General features: G+C 40.8%; 1 protein-coding gene across 3 annotated transcripts in view; it reads left to right on the top strand.

Annotated features, from left to right (window-relative positions):
* Auts2 (activator of transcription and developmental regulator AUTS2) overlaps positions 1-22227 on the top strand; it is a 1090291-nt gene that overhangs the window by 468821 nt on the left and 599243 nt on the right. For all 3 annotated transcript variants that reach the window (XM_038346249.1, XM_038346250.1, XM_038346248.1), the window contains exon 4: positions 15895-15930. In XM_038346249.1, the coding sequence (XP_038202177.1) occupies positions 15895-15930 (36 nt within the window). The remainder of the gene's footprint in view (positions 1-15894; positions 15931-22227) is intronic.

The following is a 22227-nucleotide window of genomic DNA, read 5'->3' as shown; positions in this document are numbered from 1 at the left end:
AGGTGTAGTGTCCCATTTGCTTTGGTCTCTTCTGCAAGGTCACCTGTCAGTCTCTCTTCTGGCAGGCATGTTCCTCCTCTAGCTACCCTGAGGGCTTTATAGGCTTTCATAATCCCAGAAGGGGATTCCTGGGGAAATTCTAATCTCTTGGGGGTCTATTCTTCCGGTTGTTTGATGACCTACAAGGGGAGCACAAGTGTCTTGTTAGGACTCATTGATTCCTGCCAGACAGGCCTTTACACGGCCCGGAGAAGGGAAGTGTGGAGAAGGAGAAAGCCCTGTGTTTTGCAAGCAGCCACATGGATAAAGGAGAGAGAGAGGCTTCAAAGAGACACTGAAAAGCCCGGGGAAAGCCTGCTTAGCCTTTGGCCAGTATCCAGAAAAGGGGATAAAGGAAAGTAAAACAAAATGTCTTGCTTTTTGAGGCCTGTCTAAGAAAAATGGGCAGGCAGAATCTGTACCAAGAGGAGGCTTCTGGGAAGGGAAAGTAGATTATCTCATTAATAGGATAATAACCTCTTCCATCTCCTGGGTAGATGTGCTACCCAGGGCTAAAGATGGAATTTAGAACAAAGCCCAGGTACCTTCACCTTTCTGTGAGGTAGTTTAAAATCTTAGGGATGTCAAAGCCGATGTTCATGTTTAAAAGGAAAGGAGCTGTAGGGTCCAGAGCTTCTATAGCCTGAGGCTGCAGTAGTAATACCGCTGTTTCTCCTGAAATCCATCCACCCTGCTTTGGACTCTCCTGGTCCTCCTGGATCTGTTTTATTGTCTACGCCAGAACTGACTGCTACAGACTCTTTTGGCTCCTTCCCTCACTTGTCATTTTAGCACCGTTAAGACCCCATCTTTGCTTCTTTGAGGAACACTTGGAAGCCGTCCTGAAATACAGGCTTAGTGGAGAGAAATTTTTGTTCATGATGTCAAGAAGCAACATGAATCGAGTTAAGTGCAGGATGTGGGGTTGTGCAAAGGAGAGAAGTTTTGAGTCTCCAACGTTACAAAGCAGTAGAGGTCTGATAGCGATTAGGTGTGTGACCGGTCCTTTACCCTGTTCTCCTCCCTTTAAATCTCAGCAACAGTTGTTACTGGGAACAAGGTGGTGTGTTGCAGAGAAAATACTACAGATTTCTCATCAAGGAGAAAGAGGCATTACACTTTTCGCTTTAAATGTTACAATCAGGGAATAAAGTGTGTGTGTGTGTATACACACATTTATTACATTTTGTATGTCAAAGTACCCATGTATGTATGGGTTTCATATGACTTGTGTGTGGAGGTCAAAGGACAACTTGGGCAAGTTGCCTCTCTTCTTTTACCATATTAGTGCCAGGAATTACTCAGGTTCCCAGGTGTAGAAGCAAGCCCCTTTATCTAAAACTGAACCATCTCACAGGAATCTTATATATATTAAGATTCTGTATTTCGAACTGTTTTTAGTAAGCAATGTCCACTAAAACAAAATGCTGCAGATAGCTTTCCCATCCCAAGTGAGCATACTACATTTCTAATACCATTCCTTGGTATATAATAGTGCATTGATCTGACCCATTTCATCATGACCTCTCGTCATTGCATCTGCTGATACTGCATTACCCTGACTCACTTCATAGGCTGATCCTTCGTTATCCCAGCTCTCTTAGTCACTGTTCTGTTGCTGAGAAAAGGCACCATAACTGAGGCAACGCTTATGAGAAAAATTATTGGATTAGGGGCTCACTCACAGTTTCAGAGGCTTAGTTTATTTTCATGGCAGCATGCAGTCATCTAACCAGGATATATACTTAGAACAAAGTAAATAGGCTGTGGAAGCAACATGGTAGACGTGATGCATTCTAGGATGTGGGATATTGAGGTAAGAGAATCATCAGTTCAAGGTCACCCTGAGTTACACAGACTATTTCTCAAAACAATCTCATTTATAATCTAACCTAACCACAGGATTCCTCTTGATCCCATGTCAGTTCTTAGGAGAGTAAGATGTTACCATTTTGGTTTGGTAATTAGTCAATGGCAGTAGAGCATGGAAAGTGGAAGACTACCTGCTCTGTAGAGGTGTCCACAATTCTAGCTACTCCAGAAGCCATGGCAGAAGGATTGTAGGTGAAAGGCCACCTGAGGCAGTTAGAGAGACAGATGCCTGTAGTCTCAGCTGTTCTATAGCCCCAGGCAAGAAGACTTCAAATTTAAGGATAGATTAGGGAATTTAGCAAGCCCGTGTCTCAAAAGAAAATTTGAAAAAGGGAGGGATGTAGAGTGCTTGCTTGGCTCAGGGTTTTTTTCCCAAGCACTTTGTAATTTTTGACCAAAAAACCAAACTTTTGCTGTTTTTGCCTTTTAATTTTCAAAATATATACATTTTGCTTATTCTATTTTTTTTAAATGAGTAGGAAATAAAACTTCAAATATTTTGTCTGATAATTATGTCTGTTGTGGATAATTTTTTCTTACATTGTCATGTTTCTCTTCTCTTGCATGATAGTTTTAAAAATGCATGAGTGCGTGTATGTGTGTGTGTGCACCTGCATACGTGCGGGCACACACACACAGTGCACAATATGTGAGTATAGATACCCAAAGGGTCCAGAAGATGACACATTTGGAACTAGAATTAAAGGCATTAATGAGCCACCCAAAGTGGGTGCTAGAAACTACTACCTGAAGGAGTTCTTACAGTACCTCCCATTTTTGTTTAAATAAGACAGTTTTAGGCCTAATACAAAATTATATACAATTAGAACAAATATCAAGTATAAAAATTAGAATTTCAATCATCATAAACAGCATCAAGCAAGAAACATGATAAATTTTTCAATAATTATCCTATCCTAAGGATTCTTGTCTTACAAATAACTTGGCCAAGTCATGAGAGGAAAGTAACTACAACTATCTAGTCTTCAACCCCATGGAAGAGCTGAGAAGGGAAATAACATTACTTGAATATGGAGGAAGTGCAATTAAGCAACTTCCAAAATGTACAACAAATTTCAGACAACTGGCTACCTGGGCAATCACCCAAAGTCTCATTTGCAACCTTGGAGCAACCAACTTTTCGCTAAGGCCTAGAGTAACCGACAGACCACTTGTACAGGCAGGAAATTTTTTAGAACCATCTCACCCTGTCTTGGCAAGATTTACAGTCTTTTTTTTTTATTGTATCCTACTTGTTCTGTTTGGACATCATGCATTTTGTCAGTGGTCGATGCATGGCAGTTTCTTGCCCAAAGGCCTGTTTAGCCAAGAAGAAAACAACCTCCCAGTGGAGTGTCTTTGGTGCTCAACAGTTTCTTGGGAATACCTTGGTGCTGACAGTAGTAATAATCAGAACATTATTTAAATGCCATATTCTACACCTCTTTGAAGTGGTTGAAGATTACTTATCATCTATGTAGAATACAATCTCTATGAATATAAAGAACCTTATTCGTCTAAGTATGTGTATCAGAAACATGGATGATTATTTGACCTTTAATTCTTAATACCTATATAGTTTTAAGGCTAAGACTTCATATTCAAATATCAAACAAGCTTTAAACAACTGTGCAATAAATGAGGACAGTGACCTGAAAATGTAAACAATATGCAAGTATCTTGATCAGAGTTTGAAATGTATAGTGCAATATAAGAAATATATCCTAAAATTGTATCAGTATACTAAATGTCTTAAGCAGAGGTAGAGTCATGCATGCATATAATATGACAAAATAACCTTGCCTAGTGTACAAATATTGTAGACAGAAATAGGAATATATTCATTATAATTTGAATTTGTATCAATATACAAGAATCTGTACCAATTTAAATTGCCTACAAATAGTAGCTCACAGGTATTCACTCTATTACTCACTATTATTAGCGTGATATTATTATTAGTGTTAGTAAGCTCACACTATCTATTAGCCATCCAGGTAGAGTATGAGACTCTTAATATCAGGGTCATGGGTTCAAGCCCTACCTTGGCACCAAATAAAGATGGACATTAAAAAGAAATCCCACCCTAGTTCAGAGTTGAGTATACTAAAGGATTATTTATTAAGGGGTAGATCGACAGATCACAGTCTTCTGCACGAAAGGGAAACAGGAACTGAATCCAGCAACTGGAACAGAGAGCTAATGCACATGATTTACTTTTTCATTTATAGTATTTTTTCATTGATTTTTGATTGATTTGGGTGTGCTAAAAAACCATTCCTGCTTTGTCTTGGCGGCTGTTTTGTTCACCTAGAGTATTTTTCTCCCACATATATTCTGATGTCATGACCATAGGGAACCTAAATTGATGTATCCAACCTGTGACCTGTAACATCTTGTTGAAAAGTCGCAACACAAAATCTTTTTTTTTAAAGTTTTAGGTTTTTTTTTTCCTTCTTACTTTATTAAAGGAAAAAAATACAGCTAAATTTTATGGTTCTTGAACATGAACTAGAGTATAAGGTCAAAAAGTTGACCATACCTCGCCACTTACTATCTCTGTGAACCTTGCTCTTCCATCTTCAGGTTTAGAATTCCAACCATATTTTTTCCCTCAAATTTGTAATGCTAACCTTCTCAATTATGGTACCCTCACCTCATGAGCTCTGGCTGGGTCACCCACCACCACACACACATTATGACACAGAAACTTCTCTGGCCATAATCTGGGAGTATTGTTCTTTGTATCCCAGTCTAGCCTGGAACTTTCTGTGCAGCCAAGGATGACCTTAAAACTCCTGATCCTCTTGTCACTACTTCCCCATTGCTGGAATACCAGGTATGTGTCTTCATGCCTGTTTTATAGTGTGCTGAATGTTATGCCCAAATCTGCGAAGCTCCACAAAAGGCAACAAGGAAACCAAGAGTCCTGTGTGTAAAAGCAAAGAGCCTTTATTGTAATCAAGTTTGCAAACTTGGTGTCTCCCCATGTACAAAGTATTGGAATAGCCAGAGAGCCCTGAGCTCAATTAGAATTGGGTTTTTATAGTAGTAAAGGTGGGGGTGAGGGGTTTCTGAGGTTCAGGACCCCTGATTGGCTGACATCTGTCTAGGGGTGTCCTGGTGAATGTACCCTGGCAGGTGATCCTATCCACAGTGGTTGGAATGACAGGCATTTGTTTGAATGGTCTGTTCTTGGGCAGTGGTCAGTTCCTACAACCAGGTATTGCCTCGGGGTAAACTACTGAGACTCAGGCCTCTTATTAAATTTATCAAGAGCCAAGTTCTACTCTGGCAGGTGATACTGGTTGGAAATAAAGAACTTACTTTGGGTGACCTGCTCAGACTTAGCTTATCATGGCTGCCCCCTCCCCCCCACTGAAATGGAACTCTGAGCTTAGTTCATGATAGGCTCGCACTTTCTCTTCTGAGCCACTCTCCTAGACCCCAAGGTAACTTCACTTTTCTTTCAGATAATGTTAGTCTGCACCGTCTGTTGCCTGATATCCAAAAAACACTTTTCGAGTTCTTTATTTTTTCTTTTTAGTAGAATTTGTTTGGGGGAGTATATTTGGTCCCTATTAGACGGCAGTTCTCATTACAGAGTTTTCAACTAAGTTAAACATTCCCTTCAGTCTTTCACACTCCTTGGTGGTATTTGATACTTAGTGGAGGCTTACTCTCAAATGAGGCTAATCAAGACATCCTATTGTTCTAGCGTTGTCTTTTTGATTCAGCAGACAAAGAAAAACAAGGGAAAAGAAAGACCCAAAACTTGATGTAGTTGGAAGATTTGATTCATGGGCATAGATTTAGCAGCCCAGTGGGCTTGGGTTTTCTCTATTAGGTCCTCCCTAACCGTGTTGTCAAGGACGGTATAATTTGCCACAGGACTTTGAGATTGTCTTCATCAAGGAGACATCATAACTTGTTCAGATTAGTCACAAAGGAAAAAGTTAAGGAAATAATTGAACATATAAATATTCATGAGGAGTTATTCAAGGGGGAAGTACTGCTTCTGACTTATAGATAATTTTATAATTGAGAAAGTTGTCAAAACTTGGGGATTGAGTTTGAAAATTCAAATAAATGGAACAAAGTTTTGGATAACAGATCATGAGCATCTTCCACAAATACAGTGGAGTCCTGTATTCACATAGGATCATTTATCAGTGTGCATTCCCCAAAAACTCAGAGGCCAGCAAGAGCAGAGCCAGCCAATGTTTTCCTCATACAGAGTTGGTTTACTTACAGGAAAGAGGCTGAAAAGGCCCAAGATCTCTAGCTGGTGACCAGAGACTTGTGCGCTACAGATGGAATTCTCCTTGGCAGCTTGGCCTGTGTGAAACTCAGTGAGTTTCCTTGGGTCTGAGATCAGGTGAATCAGGTGAAAATGATACCCAGGATAGAAGGCATTCGGGAGAAATTTCCTCATACCTAAGGGAGGACCAGGCCTGCTTTTTCCTGAGGCCTGAGACTGAAGGACAAGCTGTCTGCTTTCCCGAATATCCTATAAATTTAAACCAGAAGTTCCTCAGTTTTGATCAAGTATCCGGCCACCCCATTGTCCAATCAAGTTAATACAGAAAGTTAGTCATCTGAAGTTGCTTTCTGAAGTTTGGAAATGGATATATGAGGTGGGTTGACACTTTTCAACTCATGATAGCTCGTTATTTAAAAATTCGCTGAAAATGTAAAAAATAATTGGTTAAAGCTTTTGGGTTTTAGGTCCAAGGGGCACAATGACTCAGATTGTTCTTTTGGGGTAAGAGATTTATTAATTAATTGATAGACAAGCAGATAATGCCACGGGGTCGACAAAGAGTTTAGACACACGTGGCAGAATGGGAATTCATTCTAACAGCTTTCAGAAGTGTGCCATGTGGGCTGGAGAGATGACTCAGCGGTTCAGAGCACTGACTGCTGCTCTTCCAGAGGTCCTGAGTTCAATTCCCAGCAACTATGTTGCGGGCTCACAGCTATCTATAATTAGGTCTGGTGCCCTCTTCTGGCATGCAGGTATACTTGCAAGCAAGACACTGTATGTATAATAAATGAATAAAATCTTTAATAAAAAAGAAGTGTGCATGTGTTTGTTGAATAGTTCATTAGTGGGTATTGCTGTTTCTACTAGCTTGAAGTGGGGAGGCAAGAATCTAAAGAACTGGTTGCTTTAGTTCTGGAAACCAAAGTTCAAGGAATAATCAAAGTTTAACCAAAATGGAGGAAGTTTACCAAGCAAAAGATCATGGCCTTAGGTTAAGAAGGACTAAACTCTGGACCTTGAAATACTGACTTCGCTCTTTGTCTGAAGGTAGGAGTGAGACTTGAGTCAGGGAAAGCCAGAAGGCCTCTGAGCATAAAGGAGTTTGGGTGAGAATGTGCGGAGGAGGAGGTACAGGAGAGCTGCAGTTTGGTGTTGAAACATGACATTTCTCGTGCTTTTTCAGCTTGGTAACCCATTTTTATTTTTGAGATACAGTAATCCAAGCTGGTCCTGAAGTTAGTTTGGAAGTTTTATGTCTTGAACTTCTGGCTCTCCTGCCTCCACTTGCTGAGGGCTAGGTGTGCACCACAATGCTTTTTTTTATACAGTGCTTGGGATAGAAACTAAAGCTTCCTCAATGCTAGGCAAGAAGTCTGGCAATTGTGCTGCATGCCCAGCTCCAGCGGCTCCATAGTTGATTTTGCCTGGTGAGAGTACTGTTTATGTCCTTGGTCAATGTATATGACCTTTTCTCCAAAATAATTTTTCCTGTGTAAGTGACGAATTTCAGTTGTTCTCATTGACATTAAAACAAAACAAACAAACAAAAACAAAAAAACCAGGCACTAAAGAGACTGCTCAGCATTTAAGCGCCCTTCCTGTTCTTCCAAAGGACCTGAGTTCAGGTCCCAGCACTTGTGTCTTGCAGCTCAGAGCTTCCTGAGCTGTCAACTCTGCAGGTGCTTGTACTCATTTACTACATATATCCACATAAACCTATAATTAAAAATTATGATAACATATAAAAGCACTACAGAAAACTCTATGAATGAATATCCTCTGTGATCCTTCCTGTATGTATCCTGGCTGTGGCTATTGTTCACTTTAGTAGAGAACAGCAGAGCATTAAGTTGGAAGGCAGGGTGTCACATATTTTTTTGTGGTTTGTAAAGATATAGAGAAATATTTGGGTTAAAGGAGCCCAAGGTCAGGATCCACATGCTTACCTGGGAGTGAAGGCTACACATCCATCCTGTATTTGGAAAGCTTTAATAGTAGCGTTGTCCTCTGTTTGGATCTGTAATAGATGGAGGAAATGTAGTTTAGCTGGTGTATTTGCCTTTTTTCAGTTGTGATAAAACACCATGACCAAGGCAGTTTATAGAAGGAAGGGGATATTTGGACTTAACAATTCCACAGGGATAGAAGTTCGTCATGTCAGGGAAGCATGGCAGTAGTTGGGCTGAGAGCTCACTAACTGGACTTAGGGCTTGGCTTTAAGTGCTCAGTGCTCACCACCAGTGACATGCTTCCTTAACAAGGGTGTTCCTCCTAAACCTCCCCAAACAGCACCACTGCCTGGGGACCAAGCGTGCAAATACTGGAGCCTGTGGGGGATAGTTCTCATTTAAACCACCACAGATGGATAATCAATTTTGTTGCATTGTCAACGTAGCTGCTGAGCTAAAGCCAGTCTGGATAATCAATTTTGAAATCCCCTGTTGTCAGTAAGCTGTTAAAACAGAAATGTTAACTTCATGAGTTGAACGAGCCGCCTTGAAGACCGCTTAGTGACAGAAATGTAGAAAAAGGCAGGTTGGAAGCAGAGAGGAGACGAGCATAAGTATTTAATGTATATCTGCTTCAAAGCGCAGTTTCCTTTCTCCTGGAAACTGCTTCGGCTGTGTGTTTCATTACTCTCTTGTGGCCTGTGGTGGCAGGAGATTGAGGCAGAGAGTGTTCCTAAGGGTACCTAAGGACGTTGTTCTTTTCGGAATAACAATATAATTTGGAGACATAGCTTGGACAGTTTTCTGATGGCAAAAAAAAAGACAGACACACCCATCTTCCTCCACCCAGCAGGATCATAAGACCAGGCTAAACAAGAGGGTCCAGAAATGGCCCACAAGCTAGTCCTGTCCACCTACCCTGCTCTTCCGCTGACATGCTCCCTCCCCTGCCTTCCCAACCTCATCCAAATATCCTTTCCTATCTACTTCGTTGGAAACGGGAGTGAATTGCTAAATTTCAGAGAAATAAGAACAAAGCCCTTTTCACTTAGGGAATGAAAAATTTTTTGCCTCAGTATGGGTATATTAAGCAATACTGCAAAGATTATTTTGTTTTTGAGATGGTCTTATGTAGCCCAGGTTAGATTCCTGAATGGACCCCAAAGCTTTTTGAGTGCTAGAGTAGCACTCTACCAATTTAGCCACATGCTTATGAAATGAAGGGAACTTAGAAATTCTTTAGAGGAAGAAGAAATTGAAATCTGCCTTTTGATTTACATAAATACATAGCTGACTTTTGAAAAATGGGGGGGGGATACTTTTTTTTCTCCTTCAGTTTTTCCCTTCTTTTTTGAGATAACACCTGTCTTTCTACCTGGTTGACGTAGAACTTAGTGTGTAGACCAAGCTGTCTTTAAACCATTGATCTGTCTACCTATGCCGAGTTCTAGTTTTCCAGGTATGTTCCACTACTTCTGTTAATGTTTCTTCTGTAGGGAGACCAAAAATAAAACAAAACAAAAATTCTATTCCTTTTTAAAATGTCCCAACTACAAATTAATGTATGAATTTACCCACATTCACTTTAGGGAGCCAGTGAGTTTTTGAGGCTTGCTTATAGAGCATTGAGCAAAGGGTTATGGGAATCCATGGATTTCAATAATAAGTAGACACACTAGAAGGCCTACTCCTGGCATGGATGGTAACGACTTTGAGATTGCATAGACGGAGCCCCCTTCTGCCGTGTTTCTCAGCTGATATTCTTTAGGCCTTCCCCAGGGCCAGATGCTTAGGCCACAGTTGCACAGAACTAATTGAGAGAAGCCCCTGGTGAGGGTTCCATGACTTTCCTAACATAATTTTCTGTAGAGACTGTCAACATGCCCAGCTGTGGTAATATTTGCAACTTGAGTCTAGCTGAATATAGCTTTGCTCAGTGGATAGTCTTGAATAATGACCCCAATACAACGTAGTCCAAGCTTGTTTCAAATATTTGATTTTCCTTCTTGATCCTCTTCAGTCACCTTGACTGGTTTAGTCATTCTGATATGAGTTAGACTTAGCTTACTCAAGTTTGGCACACTTTTGCTAATTCCCACAAGAGTCTGCCTTGAGTCTCCTTACCCACACCTACCCCTTAAATGATGGCAGCCACTTTTTTGTCTTATTAGAAATCACCTGGGGTGGGGAAAGGCCACTGACTTGACTCAGAGAGTAGAGGTGTTCGCTTCGAAGCCTAGGGACCTGAGTTTGGTTCCTAGAACCCACGTGGTAGAAGGGAAAAAAACAACTGAAGTTTTCCTCTGTCTTTCCCATGCAAACCATGGCACATTGAAGCCCCCCCACACAACTAGATAGACACATGCAAGTAAGTACATAAATATGAAAACTTACTTAATTGCCTGGAAAAATATAGAAATTTAAAATTAACACTATTGGGTATTGCCACGAAATTGTTGGATTGGGCACTGCCACACGTCTATTCTAAGCTTTGAAATCTTTCTGATCTTTTATAACATGATACGGCAGGGCCTTCTGATATTGGGCAACTCCCAGCACATGTCAAGCCATGGAAGCACTGTTTCCTAATATTATTTTGTAGCACTATTGATGTCTGTGGTTTGGAGGTTTGAGAGGCACTTATGTAATTTCTGACTTGGAAAATCATTTAAATTTTCAAATAATTTCAGCTAAGATTTGGGTTGGAACTCAGAATGAACACACATAGCCAAGAAATTTTTTTTTCTGTTTTTTCAGGATGGCAAAGAGTCAGAGCTAATGTTGATGGAGAACGAAAAAGGTCTTACCTCAAGGGGAATGGGAAATAGTTTATTCTGGAGTCAAACATGAGTTGCCATGTCCCAGAAGAAAGATTTAAAACACTGCAAGCACTGTGTTCCAACATGGTAACACTTGAATGAAATTTTCATAGTAAAGGAATCAATAAAGTTAGCTGGGCATTGGTGGCACATGCCTTTAATCCAAGCTCTCAGGAGGTAGAGGCAGGTGAGTTCAAGGCCAGCCTGGTCTACAAGAGCTCCTTCCAGGACAGGCTACAAAGTTACAGGAAACCCTGTCTTGTAAAACAGCAACAAAAAGTCATGAATCAAGATACTTTCTGAATGTATTTTTGCAAATAACAACTATACAGATTTCAGGAAATGTGAAAAAACTATTAGAGGACTCAGTGATAACACTCTTAGCTGTTTGTTTGGAAGAAGGTGATAGTTCACTAAGGATACACTTTAAAGCTTTTGACAGTCATAAATATTCACGCATTGGCCTAGTATGCACATAGCCCTAGGTGCTATCCCCAGCATGGAACAAACTTCATATGGGTGTCCCATGATTGGATATCCAACATTGATGACGTAGGGGCAGGAGGCTAAGCTTTAAGAAATGTCCCAGTCTATAAACTGTTTGTCATGTAAGCATGGGAACCTGGGTTTGGTTTTCCAATTCTGAGCTCATGTAGACTTGTGACTACACGCGCGCGTGTGTGTGCACAGACACACATGTATGCATGCACCCATAGGCAAGTGTGCATTCAAAAATACAGAACAAATTTAAGGGAACGGAGAGATTCCTCAGTGGTTAAGCACACTTGCTACTCTGACAGGGCACCTGAGTTAAATTCCCAGTACCCACTTTGGGCAGCTCACAATTACCTGTAGCTCCAGCTCCAGGAGATGCCCTCTTCTGGCCTCTGTGGGCACTGAACACCCCTACACACACCCTTACACTCACTCACAGCCACACACACACACACACACACACACACACACACACACACACACACACACAGACGGAGAATTTTACAATAAAACTTGAATTAAAGAAATCTTAAGGTAAACAGGCATGCGACAATTTCCAGGTCAGCTTTCAATATATGAGTACTTGTTCTTTATAAATAAAAAACAAACAAACAAATGATACAATATTCATGAAACTAGTATGCTCAGTTTCTTGGTAATTGTAGATAACCTTTGATGCTAAGATTCTGTGTGTTTACCTTCCAGACTCTGAGGCTGACTCCAGTGCACCTTTCATACACAGGAGGTTCCAGCATCTCTTGTTTTTCATGTCTATCAGTGTGTGTGTGCGTGTGTGTGTGTGTACCCATGTGTGTGGAAGCTGGGTGATAAGGCAGGGTGCTTAAATGCTTTGTTGCATTATGTTAATTCCTCAGCAGTGCAATCAAATTCATGTCGTAATTAAAGCTGTCAGTTGGAAGGCAAGCCAATCGCTGCGAAAGCACAGCATAACAAATGAACTGAAATGATTCCGCGTGTAGCTATACAATGCTTCACCAGGCATGAAATTAAATAAGTAATTTGATGTTGACATCAGAAATTGAAATGATACCCACTGTTCCCTCATTCAGTCAGACCTGCATAAACAATGGCCAGAGCAAACATGCACAACAAAGCTCTTCTTTCCACCCGCTCCCCCAAGTAATGCACAATATATATGCAAAATGAGCATATCAGAGCTTGCTTAGACCTCAAGGATGTAATTTGCTTTGGTATACAATACGATGATGTGCGTATGGGGGTGGGAAGCTTGGTTTGGAGTGATCCTTCTTCTGGGATAAAGCATTTTCGGGAAGCAGGGTGAATGAGATCAACAAATCCCCTTATATCTCTGTCATTCATCCAAAAATGAGTTTGTTTCCTAGAGGCAGGACTCCAGGTTGGTAGAAACCTAACTTGGTTTCTTTCTTTACCTGCTGTAATAAGACCTGGGGATGCAGAAAATAGGTGACATTGTCACATGGTCAGTCACTGGGAAAAGGAGTCTCCATTACTACAGTGGGTGAATTGATCTCTCTCTCTCTCTCTCTCTCTCTCTCTCTCCCCCCCCCCCCATCCACCGCCTCTCTCATTTGATTATAGAATCAAGAACACAGGAAGGTTTTGTTTGTTACTCACGTGTTTTGCCCTTAATTTAGATATACATGTGTGTGCACGGGCACGTGTGCACGCGTACACATATTTCACAGGTATACTGGTGCCCAGGAATACCAGAAGAGGGTGTTGTATCCATTGGAACTGGAGTTACAGGTGGTGTATGAGTCACCTGATGGTGGGTGCTGGGAACTGAACTCAGGTCCTCTAGAAGAGGTTACCCACAGAGATCTTGTTAGCCTTGCAGCAAGGTTTGTAAGTGTGGGTCACATACTTAGTTAGCATTCTGTTCATGGTGCTTTATTCCCCTGAGCTTGTGGGAAATACCAAGATGAGGAAACGTTGATTTAGAAATGCTGCGTGGCGTGCTGTATTTTGCGGGGGTGGACCCAGTCAGAAAACTGTTTCAGTTTGAATGTGAAATTCCCCCCACAGCCCCACGTATTTGAACACTTAGTTTACAGCTGGTGATGATGTTGGAACCTTTAGGAGGCAGAGTCCTGCTGTAGAGGAGAAGAGTTATTAAGGGCAGGTCTTGGTGGTGTTTAGGTCCCTCGCACTTCCTGTCTTCTCTCAGCTTCATGACTGATGATGCAGTGTGATGAGCAACTTCTCTTTTCTTTGGCGGGGAATGGGTTCAAGACAAGCTTTCTCTGTGTAATAGCTCTGTCTGTATAGGAACTCTAGACCAGGCTCTCCTCCATCTCTCAAAAACCTACCTGTCTCTGTCTCCTGAGTGCTGGGATTAAAGGTGTGTGCCACTGCTGTCCAACTCATGAGAAGCAACTCCTGACTCCAGCTGCCATGCCTTCTTCACTGTGATAAACTTTATCCTCAAACTGTGATCCAGACTAAGCCCTTCCCTTGTTTAATTCGATTCTCTCTGATGATTCATCATAGCATGAAAAAGAGCAACTCAGCTGGGTAGTGGTAGCTAATCTGAGTACTTGTGAGGTAGAGGCAGGAGGATCTTTGTGAGTTTGAGGCCAGCCTGGTCTATGGAGGGAGTTCCCAGACAGCAAAGTCTACATAGAAAAACTCTGTCTCAAAAAAACAATACTTAAATAAGCAAAGTAACTCATACACCTTCCCAGTTCACAGCCAGCAGAAATCATGTCTGCTGTTAGAAGTGTTGAAGATGCCTTCTGCATCAAATTATATACATATGTATGTATGTCTATATATATTCTTTCAAGCAATATTTTTGATGCAAGGCATGATTTGGAGGTACATGTCTCCTTGTGCCTGTTGTTTGAAGAGTCGGAGATCTGATATGTAAATGGAACAGCTGAAGTTAGTGATTTTTTTTTTATTTCAGTGGGAGATTGGGCCTATCCATATAGGTGATTGCCCCCCTTAGGCAAAACTGCTGAGGCCACAATGGAAAGACTGACTTGGCATCAGGTTATTTTCACTTTTAACTTTTTGTTGCCTCCCTTGATTGGAAAGGAGATGAAAAAATTACATAATTCGTTAAGACAGGTTTTCAAGAGAGCATATATGCCAAAAAGATCCAGACTTGGGGCTGTAGCTTAGTTGGTAGAGTTTTTGCCTAGTGTGCATGAAACCCTGGGTTCCATCTCCAGCATTATTTAAACCAGGCTTGGTAGTGTACTCCTGTTGTCCCTGCATTCAGGCAATGAAAGCGGGAGGATCAATGGTGTCCTCAACTATAGGGGGTTGATGGCCAGCCTAGACTACATGGAGACCTTGTCTAAAACCTGGGTAGAGGACTGGGCAAATAGTTTAGTTGGTTGAATGGTTGTCTAGCATACATCTGCATTTGATCACTAACATTACATAATTGAGTGTCATGGTATATACCTATAATCCCGTCCCACAGGAATTGAGGGCAAGCTTAGACTACATGAGAGCCTGTCTCAAAAAAGCGGGGCAGGGTGGGTACTAGAGAGGTGATTTATTGGCTAAGATCACCGGTTCCTCTTGTAGAGGATACAAATTCAGTTCCCTGCATTCACATCAGGAAGCTCACAGCCACCTGAAATTCTAGTTCTAGAGTATCCAGTATCTTTTGGCCTCTTCAGGGTACCAGCACACACGTTGTACACATAACTTATATAGGCATACATATGTACGTATAGATCATAATAATATATACAAGCAGCTTCCATGTTCATACTTTGACTTTTTTCCCCCAAGTACATGATACCCTGAGTTTAGTTCAGAGTTATTGATTTTTAGTTGTTTAGTGTGTCAGAGCTGTGGCAGTCTGAATTGGTAATATTGAGACAAAAACTGCTTTCCTCTGACCATGGATTTTTTTGCATTTAGTCAACTAATTATATTTACAAAATGTCTAATTTTTCTACAGTGCCAAGTGTGCACTAACCAAAGCCTTCGGGGAATAAACTGACAAGTAGGTCATATACCAAAAAGTCATCCAAACCCATTGGGCTTTTTATTTTCAAGTCAGTCTGGACTTTTTCCCCTTTCCTGCCTCTCTGCATCCGCAAAACCAAATAGCTTGAGACCCAGGCCTTGAATGTCAGGAAGTCAGGGAGGCAGGCTGCCACATGCCTGTTTAGTCTCAGTGCAGGGCGAAATGCCATCATTAATTCATTACCCAGCTGCCTGTCAAATAAATTGGCAATTACATCCACCGCAGAAAGCTCAGAATCCAGTAAATAGCACGTTAGCATCTCTGAGTTGTTGAGAGATATAAAGGGGGAAATTAAGCAACACATACTGTGTATCAGTAGCAGATGACAAGGGGCCTCACTCTCGGGCATGTGATGTCTGGATGAAAAGCTCACAAAGGGCTGGTAATGAGCTGTGTGGATGGGAGCATGTTAAAAATCGCTACTGACTTTTCCACTCTGTCTCTGTGCTTTCTTTGCAGAGTTCAGCTCCTTCCAGCTTGGGAACAGGCTACTTCGTAAGTTCATCTCCTCCTCCACCCGTGCGCCTTGTGTTGCCATCGGTTCCCTTCTGTAACAAATCCTCATTACAAAGTGAACAAAAAACGGTCAGGGGTTCTCTCTCGTTCCTCATGAGCACACAGATTTCTGCCCTTTCATTGAGAGTTCTCTTATTTCTCAAAAGTTTATCCTGTTGGGCCCTAAGGATCAGGAGGCACCTGCCTAGCTGGGGTACTTAGCATGTTTGGCAGATTTGGGGAAACATGATTTCTCTTGCCAGCCCAATTCCATAATTAATGGAGGTACCTTCTTTGAAGCTGTCTGAAGAGCTTCTATGTACACAGTGACTTGACTTGTATTTTTGTTCTTACATTTGCGAGTGTTTCCCTCACACTCTGGTTGGTATCCCCTAACGAGCTTATATGTCATCAGTTACCATTCTTACAGTCTGCCCTTAGGGGAGGGGAGGGAATGGAGGAAACATATTTCTGGGATATTACACTATCTTTCATCCAAAGACAGAGAAAATGGTTGCTTCATTAAATTTTTACAACAAAATTATCCTTTGTGGATTCAGTATTCATTTTCAAGATATCAGTGAGGAAGAATTGCAAACCAGCATTATTTACACAAGGTAACATAGCAGTGTTACAGTTTTTTTGCAGTATTTACAGGAACTTCATTGTGTTTAGAAGAAACACTTGATCCTAGAAGACCCAAGATTGAACACATCCTACTACGAAACATGGTCAATAACTACTAATTCAGGGCAGCTACTTTTAACTTTGCCCTCTTAAGATGCTCAACCCTCTTCTGCTGATTCATTTTTCTCAATGTATTTCTGTTAAAATTTGGAAATCGTCATTGTTTCCATGAATATTGAGTCTTTCCTAAGTTTCACCAAAGGTACCCACCCACACAACTTGGTCTTAGTCTGTCATCCAAGGCAAACAGTAAGGATGGCTCTGGACTCGCATCATACAGTTAGCACAGTTAGCATCCAGGGCCTAAATATTCATGCTTACAAAAGGAGCAGGATGCTCTCAGCGTCTTGCTTCAGCAGTTGAAAGAACAGACGTGGTCCCATCTGCCATCTCTTCACACCAGTCTGGGTGTGGGTTGAGATGTTGGAAGTGAAATCTGGAGGCTGTTGTGCCTGTCCTCATCGCACGGGCTCTATTCTCACCCCACCTCCTTTTCAGAAATAAAGCCAAAACCACTACCTTTGCCATGTTCAGTTATAGCCTGAACAGTCTTTTGTTAATTTTTCTAAATCGGCAGTATAACTGCCCTGAAAGAAGAATGTGGTCTCAGGAATGAACATTTGTTTGTTTTTTACTTCCTTAGTTCTGTGAATGCTTAGCTTTATTTTCTAATGATAATCGGATAACTAACAAATCCTTAATTAGGATTTGAGATTTTTTTTTTAATGCTGAAACAACTTTGCTTAACTTTAAAGCTTCGTCATTTTGCTAAAATTGCTTTGGTAAAATCAACTTACTCTGCTTATCTCAAGCACTGTCATGTTATTAGCGTACATGGAGAAGATGAGTACCAGATGTCTGTTTCGCTCTCAGCTATGATAAAAATCCCCCTCCCAGAATGTGTTTCCAATACTGCATTGTTCTGTTATCACCCTGCAAAATCCTTCCTGGAGTTGCCAGGCCCTCATCAAAACCTGGCTCTGTTTCAAGTGTCATTGCAACAGTATCACATGTAATACTCAATACCAGGGACTAAGGTCCATGATGGTGAGTTTCATGATTTTAAATAATGTATCTGCAACTTCTGTACTTTCTCTCTCCCCCAAACGTACTGTTACCTTGTACTTTGTGGTCTGTGTATCAGAATGGTTCTCACTTGGTACAGAAGGCTCAGGCTCAGTATTAGGTTGAGTCCCATACTAATTTTTTTCCTTTCTCATTGATCTGCTTCAACAACTTTTTTGATATGTGGATGGGGGAAATCACTACGGATGAAATAATTCTTATCATTAAACCATAAATTGTTGGGTTTGGGAAGGCTAAAGTCCCTCACTATTGGGGCTTACCAGATCAGAAGTGTTTATCTCCCATGGCTCAAGTATCCTCCTCACTCTAGTACAGATTTTAGTAAACAAAGGTGAAAAACCGTTGGTTTTGTTTGTTCATAATCCATGCATCATGAAGTCTGTATTTGTGTGCATGTTGTGTGTGTGTTTGTGTGTGTGTGTGTGTGTGTGTGTGTGTGTGTTTGTATCTGTACATGCGCTTGCTCAGTCTTGAACCAGTCCAGCTCATTGTACTTGTCTCCCAGTTCTTTGACTCTGTCTGTTCTTTTCTGCTGAAGGGTTTTAAAGAAGCCTTTGTTTTTGATCTGGTTTTATTTGTTTATGTCTTCCTAGTTTTGTGTTCCAAAGATGTCTTCTTAGGTCTGTCAGTTTTCCAGTCTATGCAAAAGCAGAAGATTTTGGAGATGGGAACAGCAGTGAAGAGCACTATTTACATAAGCATATTGCAAAGAATTCTTAAAGTAGACAAAATAGAGAAGGTTTGGAACAAACTTTGCACGTTTGGGGGAGGCTTTGAATACTGTGAGTGTTATACACACACGTACACACACATACACTCACACTCTGTCTCTCTTTCATTGCATACGCATCCACTGCTCAGCTCATATTCTAAATATAAATGAAATTATAGGCAACTTGGAATCAATTTGCTGGGTTTTTCTTTCCTTTTTGGCAAGCAATCTGAAACTTGTTGGAGTATGTGTAGGATTTTCTTTTTTTTGTTTTTGATTTTTTAAACGTCAACTCAGTGAATACATTTTCTGTTTGATTTAAACATTTCTGGATATCTTTCCTTCTGAAACATATACTTGAAATTTCACTCTGAATATCATGTAATGAAGTACCTCGTAGCAGAATGATCTGTGCGACTAGTTGTGTGACCTTGGGCAGGGTGTTTGATATCTTTGCTTCTGCCTCACCACCCACCTAATAGAGATGTGAATCTTAAACCAAATGACATAATTAATGTGCATCAAACAGAACTCATGAACAGCATGCGCTAAAATATACCTTTAAGTTTTTCCCCTAAAGATTTTTAAATTGTTTGTAATTTTGTGTGGGTGAATATGTGCACAGTAGTACCGGTTTCATAGAGCCCAGAAGAGGGAGTCAGATCTCCAGGAGCTTGAATTACAGGTGTTGGGAACTCCTGATATAGGTGTTAGCAACTTAGCTTGCATCCTCTGCACAGGAAGTATGCACTTTGAAACCACTGAGTTATCTCTCCAGCCTCTAAGTGCCTCTGTTCTTCACACAGCTCATGAGTAGATAAACTTTATGTCAAACTATGCAATATTGTATTGGCAGAGGGCACCACTAAAAAATTAATAACATAAAAGTATATTTTGCCATTTGCGTCCATGTTATAGAATCATTAGTTTTCCTTCCTGGAGCTTTCACGTGGGTGTGGGATTCCATGTCTCACTTACTCTGTGAACTTCAGGCACCGATGTTTTTCTTTGCCATCCTGGTGATGGTGACATTGGAATGACCTCTGGGTTGCCTAGGCCTGACAGGTGTTCCCTTTAGTGTGTTAATGTTTCTTACCTGTTTTTTCCCCCATTGGGGAATTTAAAGCTCATCCCGAACATTTAACATGCCTAAGTTTTGGGCTTGGCAGTTTAGGAAGGTCTTTTCAGTAATTCCACTTATAAGAAATTGGTTGCAGGGTGTGTTACCTACCCTGTGACACCAAAAGAAAGTGGTTTGGAGGAGTGACCACAGTTGGGAGAGAAACAACACTTCATCAGATTGGTCTGTCATCGAATCTGGAATTCACTGATTGGTTAGGCTGGCTGCCTGCTATGTTCCCAGGGATCCTCCTGTCTCTGCCATCCCATCAATGCTGTTTTCTCTTTATGGGTGATGGATCTGAACTCAGGGTCTCATGTTTTTATAGGTAACACTTTACCTCTTGTTTCATCTTTCCAGTCCCTGAACTGGTATGAGTTGGAGTCCTGGGGTCTGTAATTAGGAGATTATCTTCTTTGGCTGAGCACATACGCTCTAGTGAAAGGGACACGTAGACCAGGGTGAACCGTCCTGCCTGCTCCTCTGGGTCATCCTCAGCCTCCTTCTAGTTACTTTTAAAATTCAAGCTTGCTAATTGTCACACTTTAATTTCTCTAGGAAACCAGTGTGCTGATAGCCTATGATTCACACTGTAGGAAAGGGGGCTTGAATAACATTATACTTCCTAAGATGGAGTGTGTGTCTAAGTACTGTTCTGCACGTTACTCAGCTTTCAGGGATTGTTTTGTGATCAGGTACACAACGCAACATGGTGTTCTGTGCCTTTTTTCAAAGGGAAAGTTCTTTGTCTCCTTCTTAGGTTTTTAACTACAAATCCTTGAAAAATTTCATGACCATTTATTATAATTTGTGTACTTTTTTGTATTTAAAATATTTTCATTAGAAATGTATTATTGGATATATTTAATTTTCTGATTGTTATTTTAATTATGTTACTAAAATCATTTCCTTCCACCCTTCAAACCCTTCCATATCTCACCCCTACCACTCCCTCTTAAAATCGTGGCCCCCCTTTTATTTAATTATTACTGTGTTTTTATTTATAAACAAGCAAATCAAACCATTTAGTTTTGCTCTCTCATACATATAACACACACACACACACACACACATACATATGTTTTAGGTTTGTCCACTTGGTATTGGATTTCAAAGTAAGGAGCTATCCCTGGAGAAGATTTTAATTCTCGTTCTCTTTCTCTCTCTCTGCCCTCAGCAATTTTTAATTATTTGTAGCTATTCATTTATAGGTGTGGATCACATCCCCATCCCAGGTGACCATTTTTTCAAACTATACTTTTAAAAATACTTCTAGGGATATGCTAAGCTAGTTTAGCAGGAAAAGGTGCCTGCTGCCAAACTTGATGACCTGAGTTTAATCCCTAGGATCCACATGGTGGAAAGAAGAAAACTGACTCCAGTACGTTGTTCTATGACCTCAGCACATATGTTTCCGGGTCATTCTAGATCCTGTCAACTTGATCGATGTTAGCTCTCACACAATTTGTAAAGTATCTTGGCAGTGGAAGTTATCAAATCTATTAAGAGTTCACATACTATTGATGAATATGGGGAGATGGCCTTCTGTACCGTGTTTCTCAAAGATGTGAAGGAGGAAAAATCATTAAAGAGAAAATGGAAATTACAAGCCATCACAGAAGAAAGTTACTAAAAGGAACTTCATTTGTGGTATTTCATGGGTGCCACAGAGGACCAGTGCTTAGTGTTGGCCCTGTTGCGTTTTCATGCTGCAGAGGGCACTGTGAGATCCTGGGTACTGCCTTTCAGCACCAGCTTTCTATTGATGCGTCTCTTAGTGAAAGTACATATTCTTTAATTAATTATTAATGCATATTTCATTTTTTTCCAAACTAAATTTTGCTCATGTAGAGATGTTTATCCACAGAGAAACTCACGTGTTCGCTTCTCCTGTTCCATAGCTAGATGATACAGTAAGAACTTTAGTGCAGAGCACTGGCAGTCCCAGAATGACTAGGCAGGTCACGGCATCAAAAATTGAAAACAAGATTTTATTTTAACCTTTATATTTTTTCCTGACAGGTTTTGAAATGATGCTCTTAAGTTAGTAGATGTCCGTATTATATAAGTTGATGTGGACTATATACCAGAGAGTCACAGGCTTTGAACACAAACACCCCCCCACACACACACACACACCACAGACACACAATTCAGGTACTCATCTGTCAGAATCTTTCAGATCAAAGGACATCACTTTGCTTAACTGCTTTAAAAATATATTTCTTTAAAAAATATATCCCCCCCTCCATTGTAAATTCGATGCCTCTCTACCCATTTCATGAAAATCTTCGACTTTGGTGAAACACCAAGAGGATTGTAAATGAGGTTAGAGAGCCCGACTGGGGCTTGTTAAAGAGGAGGGGTGTCGAGCTCACTCCAAGTGCCACGTTTTCTTGTCATCAGCGCCACAGTAAACGCGAGTCATTGGAGCTCTGATAGTTGGAGGCTCTTCACTGACTCCCAGTGCTTGCCTTCAGAAGACAAACATTTAGAATGCATTTTGCTTGAATCGAAGTGTTTATCCATTTAAAATAGCAGTGCTGTTTTAAGAAAAGCACCTTTGTGGCCTACTGTTAGATACAGCACAGTTAATAAACTGTCAGGTCCTAGACACATATGCTCTGATAGACCAGCCATCACCTAAGGACCGGAGCTATAAATCCCTTCTAACAAACCTTAATTTGCTTAC

This window comes from Arvicola amphibius, chromosome 10 (genome assembly GCF_903992535.2).
Source record: "Arvicola amphibius chromosome 10, mArvAmp1.2, whole genome shotgun sequence".
NCBI lineage: Eukaryota > Metazoa > Chordata > Mammalia > Rodentia > Cricetidae > Arvicola > Arvicola amphibius.
Note: the sequence above shows the minus strand (reverse complement) of the source record. Positions and strands in the feature narration are given on the sequence as shown.